This window comes from Erpetoichthys calabaricus, chromosome 18, assembly GCF_900747795.2.
Source record: "Erpetoichthys calabaricus chromosome 18, fErpCal1.3, whole genome shotgun sequence".
Lineage (NCBI taxonomy): Eukaryota > Metazoa > Chordata > Cladistia > Polypteriformes > Polypteridae > Erpetoichthys > Erpetoichthys calabaricus.
This window is the reverse complement of record NC_041411.2, coordinates 61,495,031-61,511,716: the sequence shown is the minus strand read 5'-3', so window position 1 is coordinate 61,511,716 and position 16,686 is coordinate 61,495,031. Positions and strand designations below refer to the sequence as shown.

General features: G+C 39.7%; 1 protein-coding gene across 3 annotated transcripts in view; it reads left to right on the top strand.

Moving 5' to 3' along the window:
- The first annotated feature begins 915 nt into the window (after nt 1-915).
- Nucleotides 916-16,686, top strand: part of LOC114668477 (serine/threonine-protein kinase WNK2-like) — a 264,794-nt gene continuing 249,023 nt past the window's right edge. For all 3 annotated transcript variants that reach the window (XM_028824240.2, XM_051921400.1, XM_028824239.2), the window contains exon 1: nt 916-2,335. In XM_028824240.2, coding sequence (XP_028680073.1) covers nt 1,754-2,335 — 582 coding nt within the window. In that variant the 5' untranslated portion in view covers nt 916-1,753. The remainder of the gene's footprint in view (nt 2,336-16,686) is intronic.

Sequence of the window (16,686 nt, the reverse complement as noted above, 5' to 3'; positions counted from 1 at the left end):
TACTTTATGATAAACGGTAAATGCGGTATTCACTTTCACTGTTTAGATTTTAGTTTAAATTACGCGAAACAATGTAGAGTAACAGCTACTTATAATTCTCCACGATTTTTCTTGCAGCTGTTACTTTTAAAAACGCTTCTAAATTATGGACGTTAATCGGAAGCGCTCTACGGCTTTCGAACTATCGCGGTTACCCAGAACTCATATTGCATATGTAAAGATTTGTTTTAAAGTGGAAGTGTAGATTGCATAGTTATTTAAAGGTGTATTTTATTAACTGGGACACGGGCAGTTTAAACAGTTCGGTCAGGTCACTCTTAAGGCCAGAGCTGGGTAATTTTGATTTAAAGTTCCATTCCTAAATAAATAGTTACATATTGTCATGTAAATTGTATAGGTATTGAAACAGAGTAAGCAATCCGTCATTGGTGCCTTTAAAAGACTGTCCTCATTATCATGCTAAAGCAAATGCCCAGGAAAAAAAAATCAATAAAAGCGGGTGAGACCCCTTTAAGAAACCTCTCAAGACGAAAAGTGTACATTAATTAACTTTAAGTGTTAGTCAGATAACGTAACATATAATTGAAGACTAAATATCTGTATATTAGTCATTAACTGTACATCATATCGTGACATGGTTGTACTGTATATTACAACAAAGGTTTCCAAAATCTTTCACCGTGAACCCAACCGAAGGATCCAGGGTGTGTTTCACACAATAGCACTAATGGGTGGTGCTTATTAAAAGGCATCATAATGGGAGTGACTTTAGATAACTAAGGGGCGTGGTTTATGAGAAATTAATTATTTGGTAGCCAATCGGCGAGGAAGGTGAGTTTGGCACCGCGAGACACTGTCTCGTGATTGGGGGAAATGCACCGGGGCGTGGACCAAAACGTAAAAATATGTGCACTAGACGAATTCAGGCTAATCAATTGCTTTACGTGGTGATGTACGTTTGTGGAAAGAACGGACATGACTAAGGCTGCAGGATTTGTATTTTTTTTTAAACTTAAAATTCGTTCTGCCCAGTGTTCAGTCTTTTTTACAGTTTTTAAATTGCATGCGCAAGAGGAGGAGAGGAGCTGTGGTTCTTTGAATGAACGGGAGTGGAATTTTCCTTTCTTCTTTTAACCACAATTAAACCTGTCATTATTAGTCAGTTGAAAAACTAAGTCGGCAGGGGAAAGCAGACATGATAACTGGAATAAGGATTTTTAATGAAACGCGTGCCAATTTTTTAAAAATCTAAATGAAATTGTGGTTTTGTTTGTTCGACAGAGGAGAGCCTTCAATTTTAAGAACACAAACATTTTTAGGGAAGGTGAGACTCGGAGCGCCTCAATACTCCATGCCCTTTTCATGTTGTGTTACGTTTAGTGATTTGTGTCTGCACCTTCTCAATTCTATCCTGTTGCCTTTTTTTCTCCGACGACCGACACCAGGGCCTCTGCCCTTGGTGATTGCTAGAACTCGGATGCAAGTCCAGAAAGCACATAACTCTTGTCTTTAGATCTGCTGGACATTTATTGCCGACATCTCCCCCGACTTTAGCATGTTTGACGGTCCTTTTTTTTAATTCTTAAAAGATTAATTCAAAGGAGGAGCGCAAACCCCTGACTCATTGGATGGACGGTGTTGACGCGCGAGTAGTGATCCCAACTGTCTTGCTCCGTGCTGCAGACTGCGTCAGCACCATCAGCCCCCGCTTTTTGCCGACTATCATCTGGAAATCGCAAGCTTGACTTGTAAAATGGAATCTGCAGGCGACACGAACCCCGAACCTCCACCGGAGGGACACGCCTGCGAGGTGTTCAGCAAGTCGGACACCGCAGAGATACTTCGTGGGGGCAGCGACCCCCCGGCCGGCTATCAGAGAGTCGTGCGCCAGCGCTTTGTTCGTCGAAGTTTGCTGTTTTCCGACAATGAGGAGATTACATTTGAGGCCCCGGATTACTGTGACAAGAGCAAAGCTCTGAACATTCACCTGCGCAGCCTGGTACAGCGGTCATATCTGCGGCATGAGGAAGGCTCGAGCACCGAGAGCCGCCCGGAACGCAAGGGCAGCGCCACTGAGAGCAGTGCAAGTGCGGAGGAGGAGCTGCAACAGCAGCAGCAACCCCGCGCACTACCTGGACCTCGCGCCCATACTGCAACTCCGTCTGCCACAGAGGATAACGATGAAGAGGATGAAGCAAAGATGAAAGCTGTGGCTACCTCTCCTGATGGTCGCTTCCTCAAGTTTGACATTGAGCTAGGGAGGGGCTCTTTCAAGACCGTCTTTAAGGGCTTGGACACCGACTCATCGGTGGAGGTTGCGTGGTGCGAACTACAGGTATGGTGATGCTGTGCGAATATAGCCTTGCATGAGGAAAGGTTTGCTTTAGAAAATGCTGCGGTTTTCTGTTAAATCTCTGCTTTTTATGTTAACTGTTTTTGAGAGGTGGCTATATGACTAACTAGTGTAGACAAGATCTGCGCCCGGGATTCTGAGTTTGAGGGTAAAAGAGGGAATTAAATACCCCTATTCTGTGTAAATGTATAAGTAATAGCCAGGCTTTGGAGCACGTTTGGTGCGCACGGGATGAGCCTGGGGTCTATCCTAGTTGTGACTGGCTTCCTTCAGGAAAAGGGGAGTGTCATGTGGAAGTGATGTCCTGGGCTGCTGTGGTCCATGAAAGCAGTTGCACCAACATAAGTGTTTCCGTCCACTCGATTGTAGCACTGTGTGTCACTCAAAGCTCTGCAAGATATTGTCTAGAAAGATTAGAAATGGCATTGCTGTCGTTCGCTTAAAGTGTAGAATGTTGTGTTCCATAACGGAACGCACCCTCATCATGCTTTACACAAGGATGTAGGCCGTGATTTAAAAAAGAAAAAAAAAAAAAAATGCACCGAGCTGTTCTTAACCTGTCAGGAGGTAGGTATAGCATACGTTTTGGCCTGATAGGTTTTGATAACTTGCAAAACTCAACGTAGAACCTGTGAGCTTTTTTAAAATCATAATTACTCCACATGTTGCACAGTCGCTTTTTTTGAGTTCTGCCATTTGTTTCGTTGTGATTATAATTATCTACGCAAAGAATTTGGAGGGTCATGTATCTTATACTTAATGGTTTTTAAACCCTTTGACTTTATCTGACCAGTGTTGTAGTTTTAGTCTTTTCTAAATTATGAATTTCATAATGCTTGTGCCTGTTTTCCATTGTATTTTGGCGTGATTCACAAATCTACTTTTGTTTTTTTTCTCAAGAAGTGAGATCCAATCCACTTGTTCAAGCATTCAGTATGTATTTGAATAATCTCCTGTAGTCTCTTGAACTTCACTTCACCATTAATGCCATTAATGGATGTTCTTAATATGGGATATCTTTCTTGCATTAAAAAAAAAAAAGCCTACATCCGTATAAGTGGTGAATGGACTTTAAGGATATTTTGAACATTATTTTCGGTATTGTGTGCAATCTCTAATCCAGAGGTGTCAAACTCTACATGGAGGGTCACAGGTTTGTCTGAGCCAGTTTCTTAATTAGTAAACCCTTGCTGCTGCTAATGGAACATCCTGCTTTTATCAAAATTTTGATGGAATTGCTTTAACATTCTGGGCCTTTCATTTTTATTTTTCCTTCTTAAACAATAAACAGTGAGATGCTAAATAAATTAACAGATGTCTGAGGTGATCTTTGCACCTATTTGTCCATTGTTACAGTATTGGTTTTCAATAAAATTATTTGAAATGGACGAAACGTTGACATATTAATCTGTTCTGGTACACAACATTTCTGTGGTGCTCTCGGCAAAAGAAAATCGATAGTTTTGGAAAAGACAGGTGTGGTATGTTGAACAATGACAAGCTGTGTACTTAATGTTTAATTAACATCAAAAATTGGCTTCAAATTAAGCAAGAGGTTAGATAAAAAATAGTCCCACCAACAACTGCCTTTGAGTTAGCTGGTCGTCTGTTGGCTCGGTTTGCAGGTCTGACTGCTGATTTAGGAGGCAAGGTTCTGGATCTTAAAAGGCAAGAAGGTTAAATTAAGGCAAGATGTGTTTTCTATTAGCAGCAGTAATTTACTAATTAACGTGGCTGGAATGAAAACCTTCAACCACTGTGGCCCTCCATGATCTGAATTTGAGAGTTCTAATCAGTATGAACTGTAGGATTGGAAAACTTAAGCAAGTGATGAAAAATGTTGCATTTCCTTCCTTTCTAATGGTTATAAATAAGTTCTCTGCTTGGTTCATGCTTTTGAAACATTATAAATACAAGAGTGATTAATGAGGTAAATGCGGTGCTTTTTTGTGATCAGGTGTTTTTTTTTGATATGCAAATATGGACTAGTGCAAATGAGCCATAAAAAAATCAAGAACACACACTTCACAGCCCCTTGTACACTTTGTATCTGTGTGTGTGTATGTATAGGTATGTGTGTATGTATTTATTTACTTTAGGTTGCTGTGCAACGTTTTTTTTTTTAATTGCAATCACATTATGCCCAACATCCTCTTTAATAAAACCCCTGTGTGCGTCCATGTGTCCGTGTGTGTGTGTGTGTCCTGGTGAAGTGCGCATGCGCGGGGCACTCTTCAACGCATATTACGGACAAGGCGGAAGTACAGGGAAGGGCGGAATGAGTGTCAGAGTCACCGGCCTCTAGCAGATGCTTCAAAGGCTGCCTGATACGTCCCACAAGACAGAGAGGGCGGGACCTATAAAATATCGCGTGGCCGATCCAATCGGATTTCGGTAAATGAGGTAAGACCTAAAACAACGCACGAAAAATCCAATCTGGTACTGAGACGCGGAGACCAGATTCCTCACTCTGAGGATGTCAGATTTGGATTAAGAAGCGTGGTCTGGTAAAGTGTCAGTCATTGAAGGGGTTTTCCTAAATATACGAATTTCATGAGATTACAATAGGATGACTTTTAAAAGATTTATTTTCCCGCACATAAAATCCATTGCTGAGCAAATAGATCTATTGAAGAACGGGAAAATGAGCGTCAGAAAAATGCCAAAACACACCAAGCTAAGAGAGCAAGTCTTACTGCGGATGAACGAAAATCACTGCGTCAGCAACAAGCTAAAATAATGAGAGGCAGGATAAGAGATCTTCAAACAGACGCAACACATCAATCAACAGCCACAGAGGAGAGGATAAATGTTATATTATAGTTACTGTATTGTCATATGTTTCTATTTAATTTTTATTATTTTACTTTAGGCTTCTTGCAAAAATATTAAGCTCCCTTGCCATTTAATATAAATTGTTCCTACTAATGTTTATGCACTACTGTTCTAGCGCCCGTTATTGTAACGGGCTTAATGACTAGTTATTCAATAACGAACTTAAAGTAGTGCGTGTATTTGGTTTGCAAACACTTTAAACAAATAAGGTGCTTTTTAATAGCAGTATTCCCTTTACATAGCAGCACTTAAAATATTTTTTTTAAAACATTAATGTAATCAAATATAAAGCCAAAGTTATTTGCCACTGCCAGGGCATGTTTTATCCAGCTTGTTATAGAAGAACAAGTTACCCTCAGAGTCTAGAGCCACGATCATAACATTATAACAGGCACCTTCCGAGCAACAGCAAGTTAACATTTCTAAATCTGTTTTCTTTTTTATCTGAACATATACCAGCAGAAACCTTTTCTTTTATCAGGGAGCAGCATAAACCGTCATTATGTTCAGTAGCAACTCTTTGAGGGCTAATTTTTCCCAAAAAACTGTTTTCTGAAAGCGCACAAAGCAATGGTTTCACACATAAATCAACATAAAATGTCTGTTGCTGCCTGTTGCGTCTGCTGTCGACGTCTGCAGTTTGCGGCAGCAGTAGCTGTGTGTTGGGGCTTGACGGCCAGCAGGAATACACGGTGGGCTGGCTGTCTTTGAGAGACAGGTGCATAAAGGGTGGCAGTGGCAGCGAGACGTAATATGGTTTGTACCTCCTGTCATCGTGTCTGTCCTCCCAGGCGAATGTTGCCATAGGTGCATCAGCAACACAAACGTGTTTAGCACCACAATCAGCTTTTGTTTTCGATGTACATCTCAAGATCACTTGCATGAAAATCTGAGTCTGACAAATCAATCTGATTCAGCAATTAATATGAAAAAAGTCATCCACGGATTATTTTCCTTTGAGCATTCACTTTGGTAACACTCAATATGTCATTTTAGAAGCTGTTTGCTCTTCGGTGCTCATGCACACGTAGGGAATAGCGGTCAAATCAACAAAGCTAACTTTCCTTCTGGCAAAAGCATATCGAAAAACACTAACAAGATCACTAATCTCTATAGAACTCTAGTGAGACTGAGGCTTTCAAAATAATAACAAACTGCTCTAACGCGCAATAAAATAATTGTTGGCGTCAATGCGTTAACACGATAACTCGTTAACTTGCCCAGCCCTGAACTCGTTAACTTGCCCAACCCTGATATGTGTATATGTACAGTACTGTGCAAAAGTTTTAGGCAGGTGTGAAAAAAATGCTGTAAACAAAGAATGCTTTCAAAAATGGAAGTGTTAATCATTTATTTTCATCAATCAACAAAATGCAGTGAATGAACAAAAAAGAAATCTAAATCAAATCAATATTTGGTGTGACCACCCTTTGCCTTCAAAACAGCATCAATTCTTCTAGGTACACTTGCACACAGTTTTTGAAGGAACTCTGCTGGTAGGTTGTTCCAAACATCTTGGAGAACTAACCACAGATCTGCGGATGTAGGCTTCCTCACGTCCTTCTTTCTCTTCATGTAATCCCAGACACACTCGATGTTGAGATCAGGGCTCTGTGGGGGCCATACCATCACTTCCAGGACTTCTTTACGCTGAAGATAGTTCTTAATGACTTTGGCTGTATGTTTGGGGTTGTTGTCCTGCTGCAGAATAAATTTGGGGCCAATCATATGCCTCCCTGATGGTATTGCATGATGGATAAGTATCTGCCTGTATTTCTCAGCATTGAGAACACCATTAATCATGACCAAATCTCCAACTCCATTTGCAGAAATGCAGCCCCAAATATTCAAGGAACCTCCACCATGCTTCACTGTTGCCTGCAGACACTCATTATTGTACCGCTCTCCAGCCCTTTGACGAACAAACTGCCTTCTGCTACAGCCAAATATTTCAAATTTTGACTCATCAGTCCAGAGCACCTGCTGCCGTTTTTCTGCACCCCAGTTCCTATGTTTTTGTGTATACGTGAGTCGATTTGACTTGTTTCCACGTCGGAGGTATGGCTTTTTGACTGCAACTCTACCATGAAGACCACTTCTGGCCAGACTTCTCTGGACAGTAGATGGGTGTACCTGGGTCCCACTGGTTTCTGCCAGTTCTGAGCTGATGGCACTGCTGGACATCTTCCAATTTCGAAGGGTAATAAGCTTGATGTGTCTTTCATCTGCTGCACTAAGTTTCCTTGGCCGACCACTGCGTCTACGATCCTCAACGTTGCCCGTTTCTCTGTGCTTCTTCAAAAGAGCTTGAACAGCACATCTTGAAACCCCAGTCTGTTTTGAAATCTTTGTCTGGGAGAGACCTTGCTGATGCAGTAGAACTACCTTGTGTCTTGTTGCTGTGCTCAGTCTTGCCATGACATGAAACTGTCTTCCACAACCTCACCTTGGTAGAGTTTGGCTGTTCCTCACCCAGTTTTAAGCCTCCTACACAGCTGTTTCTGTTTCAGTTAATGACTGTGTTTCAACCTACGTGTGACATTGATGATCATTAGCACCTGTTTGGTATAATTGGGTGCTCAGACACCTGACTAGAATCCTACAAAATCCCTGACTTTGTGCAAGTGTACCTATAAGAATTGATGCTGGTTTGAAGGCAAAAGGTAGTAACACCAAATATTCATTTGATTTAGATTTTTCTTTTGTTCGCTCACTTTTTGTATTTTGTAAATTGATAACAATAAATAATCATTATTTATATTTCTGAAAGCATTCTTTGTTTACAGCATTTTTTCACACCTGCCTAAAACTTTTGCACAGTACTGTATACAGTGATACTTTGGAATCAGAACTTAATCCGTTCCAGAACCCTGTTCGAGTTCCAAATCGTTAAAGTTCCAAGACAATTATTCCCCTAACTTGAATTTTCAAAATGATTTTAACAGTAAATACACTGAATTTTAAGGTAAAATATTAACAAATAATATTTGAATAAAAATGTAAATTAATAAAATTAAAAATTGTAGCTCTAACAGCTTTCCTCTTACTCTTATTTATCCTCACTACACTTTTTAGGACCCATGGCTAATACACCAAGTTGTTTGTTTTTTTTTTTTTTTTTGTTTTTTTTTAAATATCAAACACAAAAGCATAAAATTAGCAGCGAAAATCACACAAGATGCTTTCACTGCAGCTTCCGACATCTAACTGAACAACAAAGCATACAATAATACATTTTATTTATATAGCGCCTTTCCCATGCTCAAGGCACTTCAGAGTTTAAGAGAGAACGGCAGAGTATACAGTATATATAGTAGGGGTGGGTGGTATGTCCAAAATTCTATATCACGGTGTTTTTCTAAATTATCCCGGTTTCACGGTATTCGACGGTATTTTTTTCCCCATGCATGAGTGGATGTTAACCACATTTTCCACTGCAATTACTGGCTAAGAATAACCTATTCCACTGTCAAGAGTATTGTACATTGTACAAAAAAAACATTTTAATGTGCACGCAAGTATTAATACAGGTTTGCATTGCCCCATAAAGTGATAGTTTTCAAGGGGGTGGCACTAATGGAGAAGGTATCACATTGCATGACAGATGCAGTCAAAAAATAGAACCTTTTTATTGAACAAATTTTATAAAAACCAATTTTGACAACATATTTTCAACCATACAAAGAGGCATTTAGACTTAGTAAAATATCCAGAAGTGCTTGTCAAAAGTTGTATTGCACTGAATGTCTTAGAAAAGGAATAAATAGTAAATATTTTTTGTAAACCAACCACACTTTCCGTTAATGTTAACAATCTCTGTCCACTGACACGTTAGTGACTTTTTAAACAACTTTATCATCATTAAACTGCATAATATTTAAATTAATAAATAATGACAATAAAATAAATAGTATTATTACTGATAGTTGCACTATTACTTCAGGACTTCAAGCCCAGGTACATTACACAGTATTCACCAAATTAAAATAAAATAAAACAAGTGCAACTTGGTGATGACATCTTTACCAACTGAACCATCATTTAGGCAAACTGCATTAATATGGACCTAGCTAAGCTAAGCTATATGCATAAATAATAAACCTGCAAGTTGCATTTATAATGCTCTTTGTGGTATAGCCCTACGGAATCGTATTAGGGCCACGGTGAAGAAAAAAACAATACAGACACAGGGAAGAAAAAAAACTATGTCGAGAATAAAGTCAACATTTCCACTTTATTCTCATAGTTTACTTCATAATTAAAGTAGAATATCGTAAACTTCTTCCTAAAATCAATGTTTAATTTACTAGATTTTGTCAAACCCCGTCATAAATTAATGCAGCACATTAAATGCTTTGTGTTGCGTTCCCCGACCCAGTTGTTGATCACTACGCTTCTTAAACTGACTTCCTCCGCACTAAGAGGAGACAGCGATCACCATACAGAATCTATTCACTTCATGATATTCCTGCTTTCTGAAAATTTAGAATGCTAAGATAAATACTTGATATCATTTTCATGATGAAATGCATTAAAGCAGGTATTACACATGCACGGTAGTGAGGCGGTAGTGCTGCTCCCTCGCTGTAAGGGGTCCCCAGGTGTATGTTCAGTGTAGAGAACTTTATGGCAGGTGTGACGAGGCTCCAAAAAACTGGATGTATGAATGGCTATCGCACCGGTTTAACTTAAATATTGTGTAAATGTTGGGTTTGTGATCTGGTGGTCGGAGACACGAACACAGAATTCAATGCATGTTCTTCTGAGTGGGCTATCTTTATTGCGTACATGCTGTCTCTTTCTGACGTACAAAAACCCCAGTTCCTATCCTATCCTTTTTCTTTCACCACATAACCAATCACCACACGATAAACGTCTTTGTGAAATTAAAACTAGTTATAAACTTAGCTCACGGAGTGTTCAGAACTTTAAAAATATCTTCTTTATACATGTTTAATTATTCCATCCATTCAGAGTTGCGCCCATCTCTGAACGAGTCGCCAGCACATCGCAGGATGAATACAAGCAAAACATACACTAGCAGGGTCAATATACCATAACCAAACCCCACATCCTACATGACTTTGAAAGGAAACTGAAGCGCCGAGTAAACCCACCAGAAAAACATGCAAATGCAAGGCAGGCACGCTGCCGTTCCCCCATGTGATTAATGCATGCTTTAATGCAGTTCACCATGAAAATTATATTAAGTATTTATCTTAGCATTCTAAATGTTCAGAGAGCAGGAAGATCATTAAGTGAATGTATTCTGTGTGGCGATCGCTGCCGGCGCCTCCTCTTAGTGCAAGAAGAAGTCAGGTTAAGAATCTCGGAGAACACTTAACACAAAGCGTTTAATGTGCTATATAACTTATGACGGGGTTTGAGAAAATCTAGTAAATTAAATATTCATTTTATGAGTGAAGTTTAGTTTACGATGTTCTACTTTAATGACAAATTACGAGAATAAAGTTAACATGTTGACTTTATTCTCGTCATAAGCGTCAAGATTAAAGTGGAAATGTCGAGAATAAAGTCAACATGTCGTCACACTATTACACAGTACCCAGGTACATTACACTGTATTGAAAACAAATAAAACAAGTACAACTTGGCTTGCAGTATTATCCAGTAGTATAGAAACATTATTTACACATCTGACCTTTTAAAACTAAAGTATCTCCAGGCGATGGACGTGACTCCTTTTTTCGGCAAAAGTTCTTCTGTTCATCATGTTGAACTTTATCGTCAGCTTCAGTTTCGGCATGTTCTCTGTCCATTTTCACCGCGCAATACCTACGCTACCGCTACCTATTTGGTGTTGTAGCAGTGAAAAAGAGCCCCCGCGCAACAAATTTGTGTTTAGCGGTGTAGCAGTGAAAAAGGTCCCCAATTGAACAGTTTCCCGCTGCGCCACGTTCCGAACGTCGTTTAGGCAATTTAAACCGGTGTTGCGGTATAAGAAAAATCCATATCATAAAAAAAATAAAAAACGGTTTTAGGTATGAACCGGTATACCGCCCAGCACTAATATATAGCATTGTACAAACCAGATAAATAAATAAAGAAGATTAAGACAGTAAATTCAGAGAAAATTTACCACCCATATGGGTGGTCGGGGAAACATACGCAGAAACACACATGAACAATGTGCTGGGCGTTCGGATTCCGGGGCAAAAATTGCTTGAATTTTTCAATCAGATTCTAAGTTGTTAGAGTTCCGGGGGCAATGCTGTTTGTGTGTGTGTATGTGTATGCTTGGGTTTGTTTTTTTTTTTTTTTTTTTAATGTTAGTTAATGGATGGAGCTGTGACTACGTTAGAGATGCCAACTTATATTATAGATGGTTACCTGAAGCTTGGTATTGCACTGGTGCCCAATCAAAACTGTTTTGTTCCCAATAGAAGTAAAACATATAGTTGAATGCGCATATTTGTTTTTGTACTCATAGTATTTGTTTTATAGGTAATTGTAATTTTATCCAAAACATTTTAAATTTGATCACTTTTTTTTTTGATGTCATGCCAGTGACTCTGTGTGTGTGTGTGTGTGTGTGTGTGTGTATGTGTGTATGTGTGTGTATATATGTGTGTGTGTATATATGTGTGTATGTGTGTGTATATATGTGTGTATGTGTGTGTATATATGTATGTATGTGTGTGTATATATGTATGTATGTGTGTGTATATATGTATGTATGTGTGTGTATATGTGTGTGTGTATGTGTGTGTGTGTGTATATATGTATGTATGTGTGTGTGTGTGTGTGTGTATATATATGTATGTATGTATGTGTGTATATATATATATGTATATAAAATTCCTGATATGGCTAAACTCACCAAGAATTGCAGTTTTTGGCTTTCAAATATTTAAGTAAACTGATGAGAGTAACCAATAGAGTATCCAAGGCAGCTTGCTAATGTCTCAATAATGGGTTGACCATCTCGGATTAAAGGAACATTCAAGTCATTTAGAGTGGTACCTTATTTCTTAGTTACGGAAACAACAAAAAAAACAAACAAACCTGTAAACTGTTGTTTGGAGGAGGACTTTTTTTTTTTCTCTACAGGTTTAAACATTTATTTTTTTTTTTTTTGTAGTCAGTTAAACATTTAACGCATTGAGTCACAGTTCTACCGTTACTTTTACCAGCATACTAGTTTTATTCTGTGTTGTTCATTCAGGGGCAATAGTCTTAACCACTGGAGTTTTTAAATCTTGTCCACAAAGTGTGGTGCAGTAGCATGGTACTTTTATTTTATGTGCAATTTTTAATTTGATCACATTATCATATAATGTAAGATGCTATAACTTTTCAGTGCTCAATTGCGAAAACAGTAGTGCTTCTCTTTTCTGTGTTAATATACAGTACTTCTAGCTGTGCTTCAAAGAGTGTATTTAGTTAATCAGGGCTTACTTGCATCCCAAGAAGAGCATGTTGACATGCTAGTCTGTTTTTGAAAAATCTGAAATTTACAAAGACATAATGTCACAAAAATGCATTCTGCACTTTTTGCATTTGCGCAAAACATTTAAATGTGTTAGTGGTCTGTTTGTGTGTTACTTTTCTGAACAGTTGTTTACAAAATGCATCATTCATGTTGTTGTTACTGGAATGTTAATGTAACATTTTCATGTATACTGTTTACAAAATATTGCAATACTTGTTACAAATGGCATTGTGATAATTCATTGTACTACAACCATAATAGCATTTTGTTTTCGTCATTATAAAAAAAAAAACAAAAAAACTGTTGACCAGATTTAAACTTCACTTTTTGTTTACAGAACGTTACTTTTACAAAAAAGATTGCACTACTTTAAGTATTTGTATTTAGTAGTACTATAGCCATTGCCTTGTATATAACAGTTTAGGTTCAGCAAAGTCATTATTTTGATCATGTTAGTGAGTTCTGTCAGCATCCAGATGTCAAACTGTTTTCATGGAAGAATGCACTAGATAGTGTGGTCCACCAGGTGAACCCGACAGACACGTGTGGGACACAAGTTCAATGCAAAGTAGGTTTATTTTCTTTTTTCCCTTGTGGGGAACGGGGAAGGCGTTTCCCAGAAGTATGACAGTCCAAGCACAACATTACTCCTTTCTTTTTACTCTTCAGTCCTCGGGTCAAACTTCGTCGCTCCTCCTCCCGACCCTGGCTCTTAGTGGCAGCTGCTAGCTCCTTTTATAATGCACCTGAAAGTGCTCCAGCTGCTTGATTACTTGTTTTCGGCAGCACTTCTGGGTGTGGTGGAAGAACTGCCCATAAGGGCTCAGCAGCTCCTGCTGCAGCACCCCCTGGTGGCGCCTGTGGATCCCAACAGGGCTGCACCACACTCCAACTCCCATGCAGTCCTGTGGGAGTCTGTGGCACTGCTGCAACCCATGGGGGTTGCCATGTAGCGTCCCGAGGAGGGTAACGCCCTGGCCACACTTGCTACCCCGGTCTTCTCAGCGTGGAGGCGTCCCAGCTTGGCAAGAGCCCCAGCCGCACGCTACAATATGTCCTGAAACCTCAAGAGTTTTAAGCTAATTTCCACATTAAGTGGGTATCGGGTCCCTGTTTATTTAACATTGTTGTTTTTAAGGCACGTTAAAGGATCTGAATACTGTAGTTGTGCCTGATTCAAAATATGTAATCTGTCTCTACCATAAAGTAAGTGGTCTTAGTGATTTTGTGTGACAGTAGCTAGCTCAGGGGTCCCCAACCCCCGGGCCGCAGCTGTCTGACAGCCGGGCCAAGAGAGAACTGCCAACAACGGAGACTCACTCAGACTTTTCAGAATGCTTGGCGGGCGGGGCTTTGCAGTGGCGCAGAGAGAGGAGAGAGACCGAGGTGAGAGAGTATTACAACAAAGTATTTTTATGGTCCTGACAGTTTCCCCATATGACACGAGTCTATAGAAATCGTGTTACTACGAAGTACATTCAGCAGATACTTTCATTACAACGAATTTGACTTTGAAATGCTTGAATGAATCATCCACAGAGCAGTTAGATCTATTGTCACAGCTCAGTTGTACACCATATTATGTATTTAACCCTTTAACCGCCAACTCCCTAAATATTCCCCAAGCCAGGCGAAATCTGAACAATTTTCGTTTTTTTACTTTTTTACATTTTTTTTACATTTTTTACATTTATTCAAGCAGTATTGACCACTAAATGTTGTGCAAGTTGCCAGTGTATACACGAAATCTATAAATGTAACCTGAATTCTCAGCTAAGCAAAACATCTTGATACCAAACCGTGCCCTTTTCAATGGTAGATACTGTCGAAACTGTAAGCGGCCCTTCCACGACAATAAACTTTCATCAACTGCAACTGACGGTCCTGGCATGTAGGGCAACTGAAATGCTTCAAATAAATGATCAATCAAAGGACGTAGCTTGAACAAGTGGTCGCGGTTTGGATCTTTCTTATCTGGCTCGTTTCTGTTGTCATTCAAATGAAAGAATTTCAGCAGCAAAGAGAATCGGTTACGTGTCATGACAGCTGCAAAAATAGGTGTTGCATACATAGGATCTGTAGACCAGTACATCTCAATATCTGGTTTTCTGATTATTCCCATCAACATCAAAATCCCAATGAATTTTTTCATTTCGTTTTCATCAGTGTCAAACCAAGCACGAACACGGGAATGTGGAGGTAAATTGGGATTTTTCTCAATAAACTGTGCTGCATACAGATTTGTCTGATGAACAAAATGTCTGATCAAATCAGGTGACACAAACAGCTCATAAAACTGCTCAGCAGTGTAATTGTTTACATCAACAATAAAGCCACACGTTCCCTCAAACGAATGCAGAAAAGGTAGTTCACCACGGGCAGCAGCCCAGCTGAGATGCTGGGGATACACCCACTCAGCGCCGTCATCCGATGCGTCTTCATTCACAGAATCATGCAGCGCACGTTGCTGCTCATCACTGTCGCTAAAATCTTCTTCAGAACTGCTACAATCATGATCAGAACTGTCCAAAATCGCCTGCAAAGCCTCACTTGAAGTCAGTTTACGTTTCGCCATATTCACAGCTGTTACATGCGAATCACGTCACATGACTGGCCAAAACAACCACAGACTTGTCGAAATACAACGTAGTAATAATACCCACGCCAAACCGTCAGTTATACTACTTGCCAGGCATTCATATAACCACAGGCAAATGTGCCGGATAATTCCGGCAGTATGGCGTTAGCAATAAAACAACGGTGCCGGATATATCCGGCAGAGGGCGGTTAAGGGGTTAAACAAATGTTTAAGACTGTGTGGTGGCTTTTAAAATTTCCTTTGCATTGTGGTGGACGGCTGGGACCCTTGCCTAACCAGGACTACTGGAGAGTGGAAGGACCGGGAGAGAAGCAATATCTCCCCCGGGACACGGGAGTGCAGCAGCCCTGGTTGGCGTTAGGGCCATGGAAGCCGAGCTTGGAGGAACAACCCTGTTGGGGGTCCATGGCTACCACCAGGGGGCACCTGGACCACCCCGGAGCCCTGGACTGCAGCACTTCCACCACACCAGGAAGTGCTGCAGGAAGATCATGTGCTGCCTGGAGCACATCTGGGTGTGACATTAAAGGGGCCATCTCACTCCATTTGGGGTGCTGGAGTCGGGAGGTGGTGGACAGAGCTTGTGAGTGGAGGAGTGAAGGTAGTAGAGTAGAGGGAAGAAGGAGAGAGAAAAAGGATAAAGACTGAGCTATTGTGGGTGATCTTTGCATTGTGGTGCTTTAAAGCCTTGAAGAGAAATGAATGTATGTGCTTTTGGGACTTCGGTCTGCATCTTGGTCTGTGTCCGAGCTGATCTTCCACAGCATTAATTAATATTTGTTTATCCTAATAAAATTATTAAAAACCACTGTAGAATGACAGTCTTATTATTCTTCTAGGAGCTTATGAACATTACTTTTTAATATGAATATAACCATTTTACACCCTTGATCATGTATGAATATGAAATGCTTATTTACTGGCTTCATTTACCTTTGGTCATTTTAATAGTCTATGGCCATAAACTAGTACTTTCCTTAAAGAAAAAAATGCTACAGGATTATATTAATATAAATTGATCTCAGTATTTGAATATTAAAATTGAAACTGCCTTTCCTGCATACACACATCACTTTCAGCAAAGTTGTTCAAGGAAGATTAATTAGAAGAGAAAGCTGTATGTCATAAGACTGGCTGTTTAACTTGCAAATCGTAATCTACACATTTGTCATTTTTAAAAGGGTCTGCTTAGTAACTGTAGTAGAAATACATGAATATGCTCCTACTGAGGATTATCTGTAATTAGTCTTGTTTAGGCATAGTTTGATGCCAGGAATAAATATGGATTTACCGGTACTTAAAATACACTTTAACAAATGTAGGACGGTTAATTTTTTAGATGGGAGTTTCAGGTTTTTGGTGAAGTGCACATTATGTCTGCTTTGAATTCCATAAAATGACAAAAAAACAAAACACCCCTCCCTCTGAAAAACCTGTTTTGACATT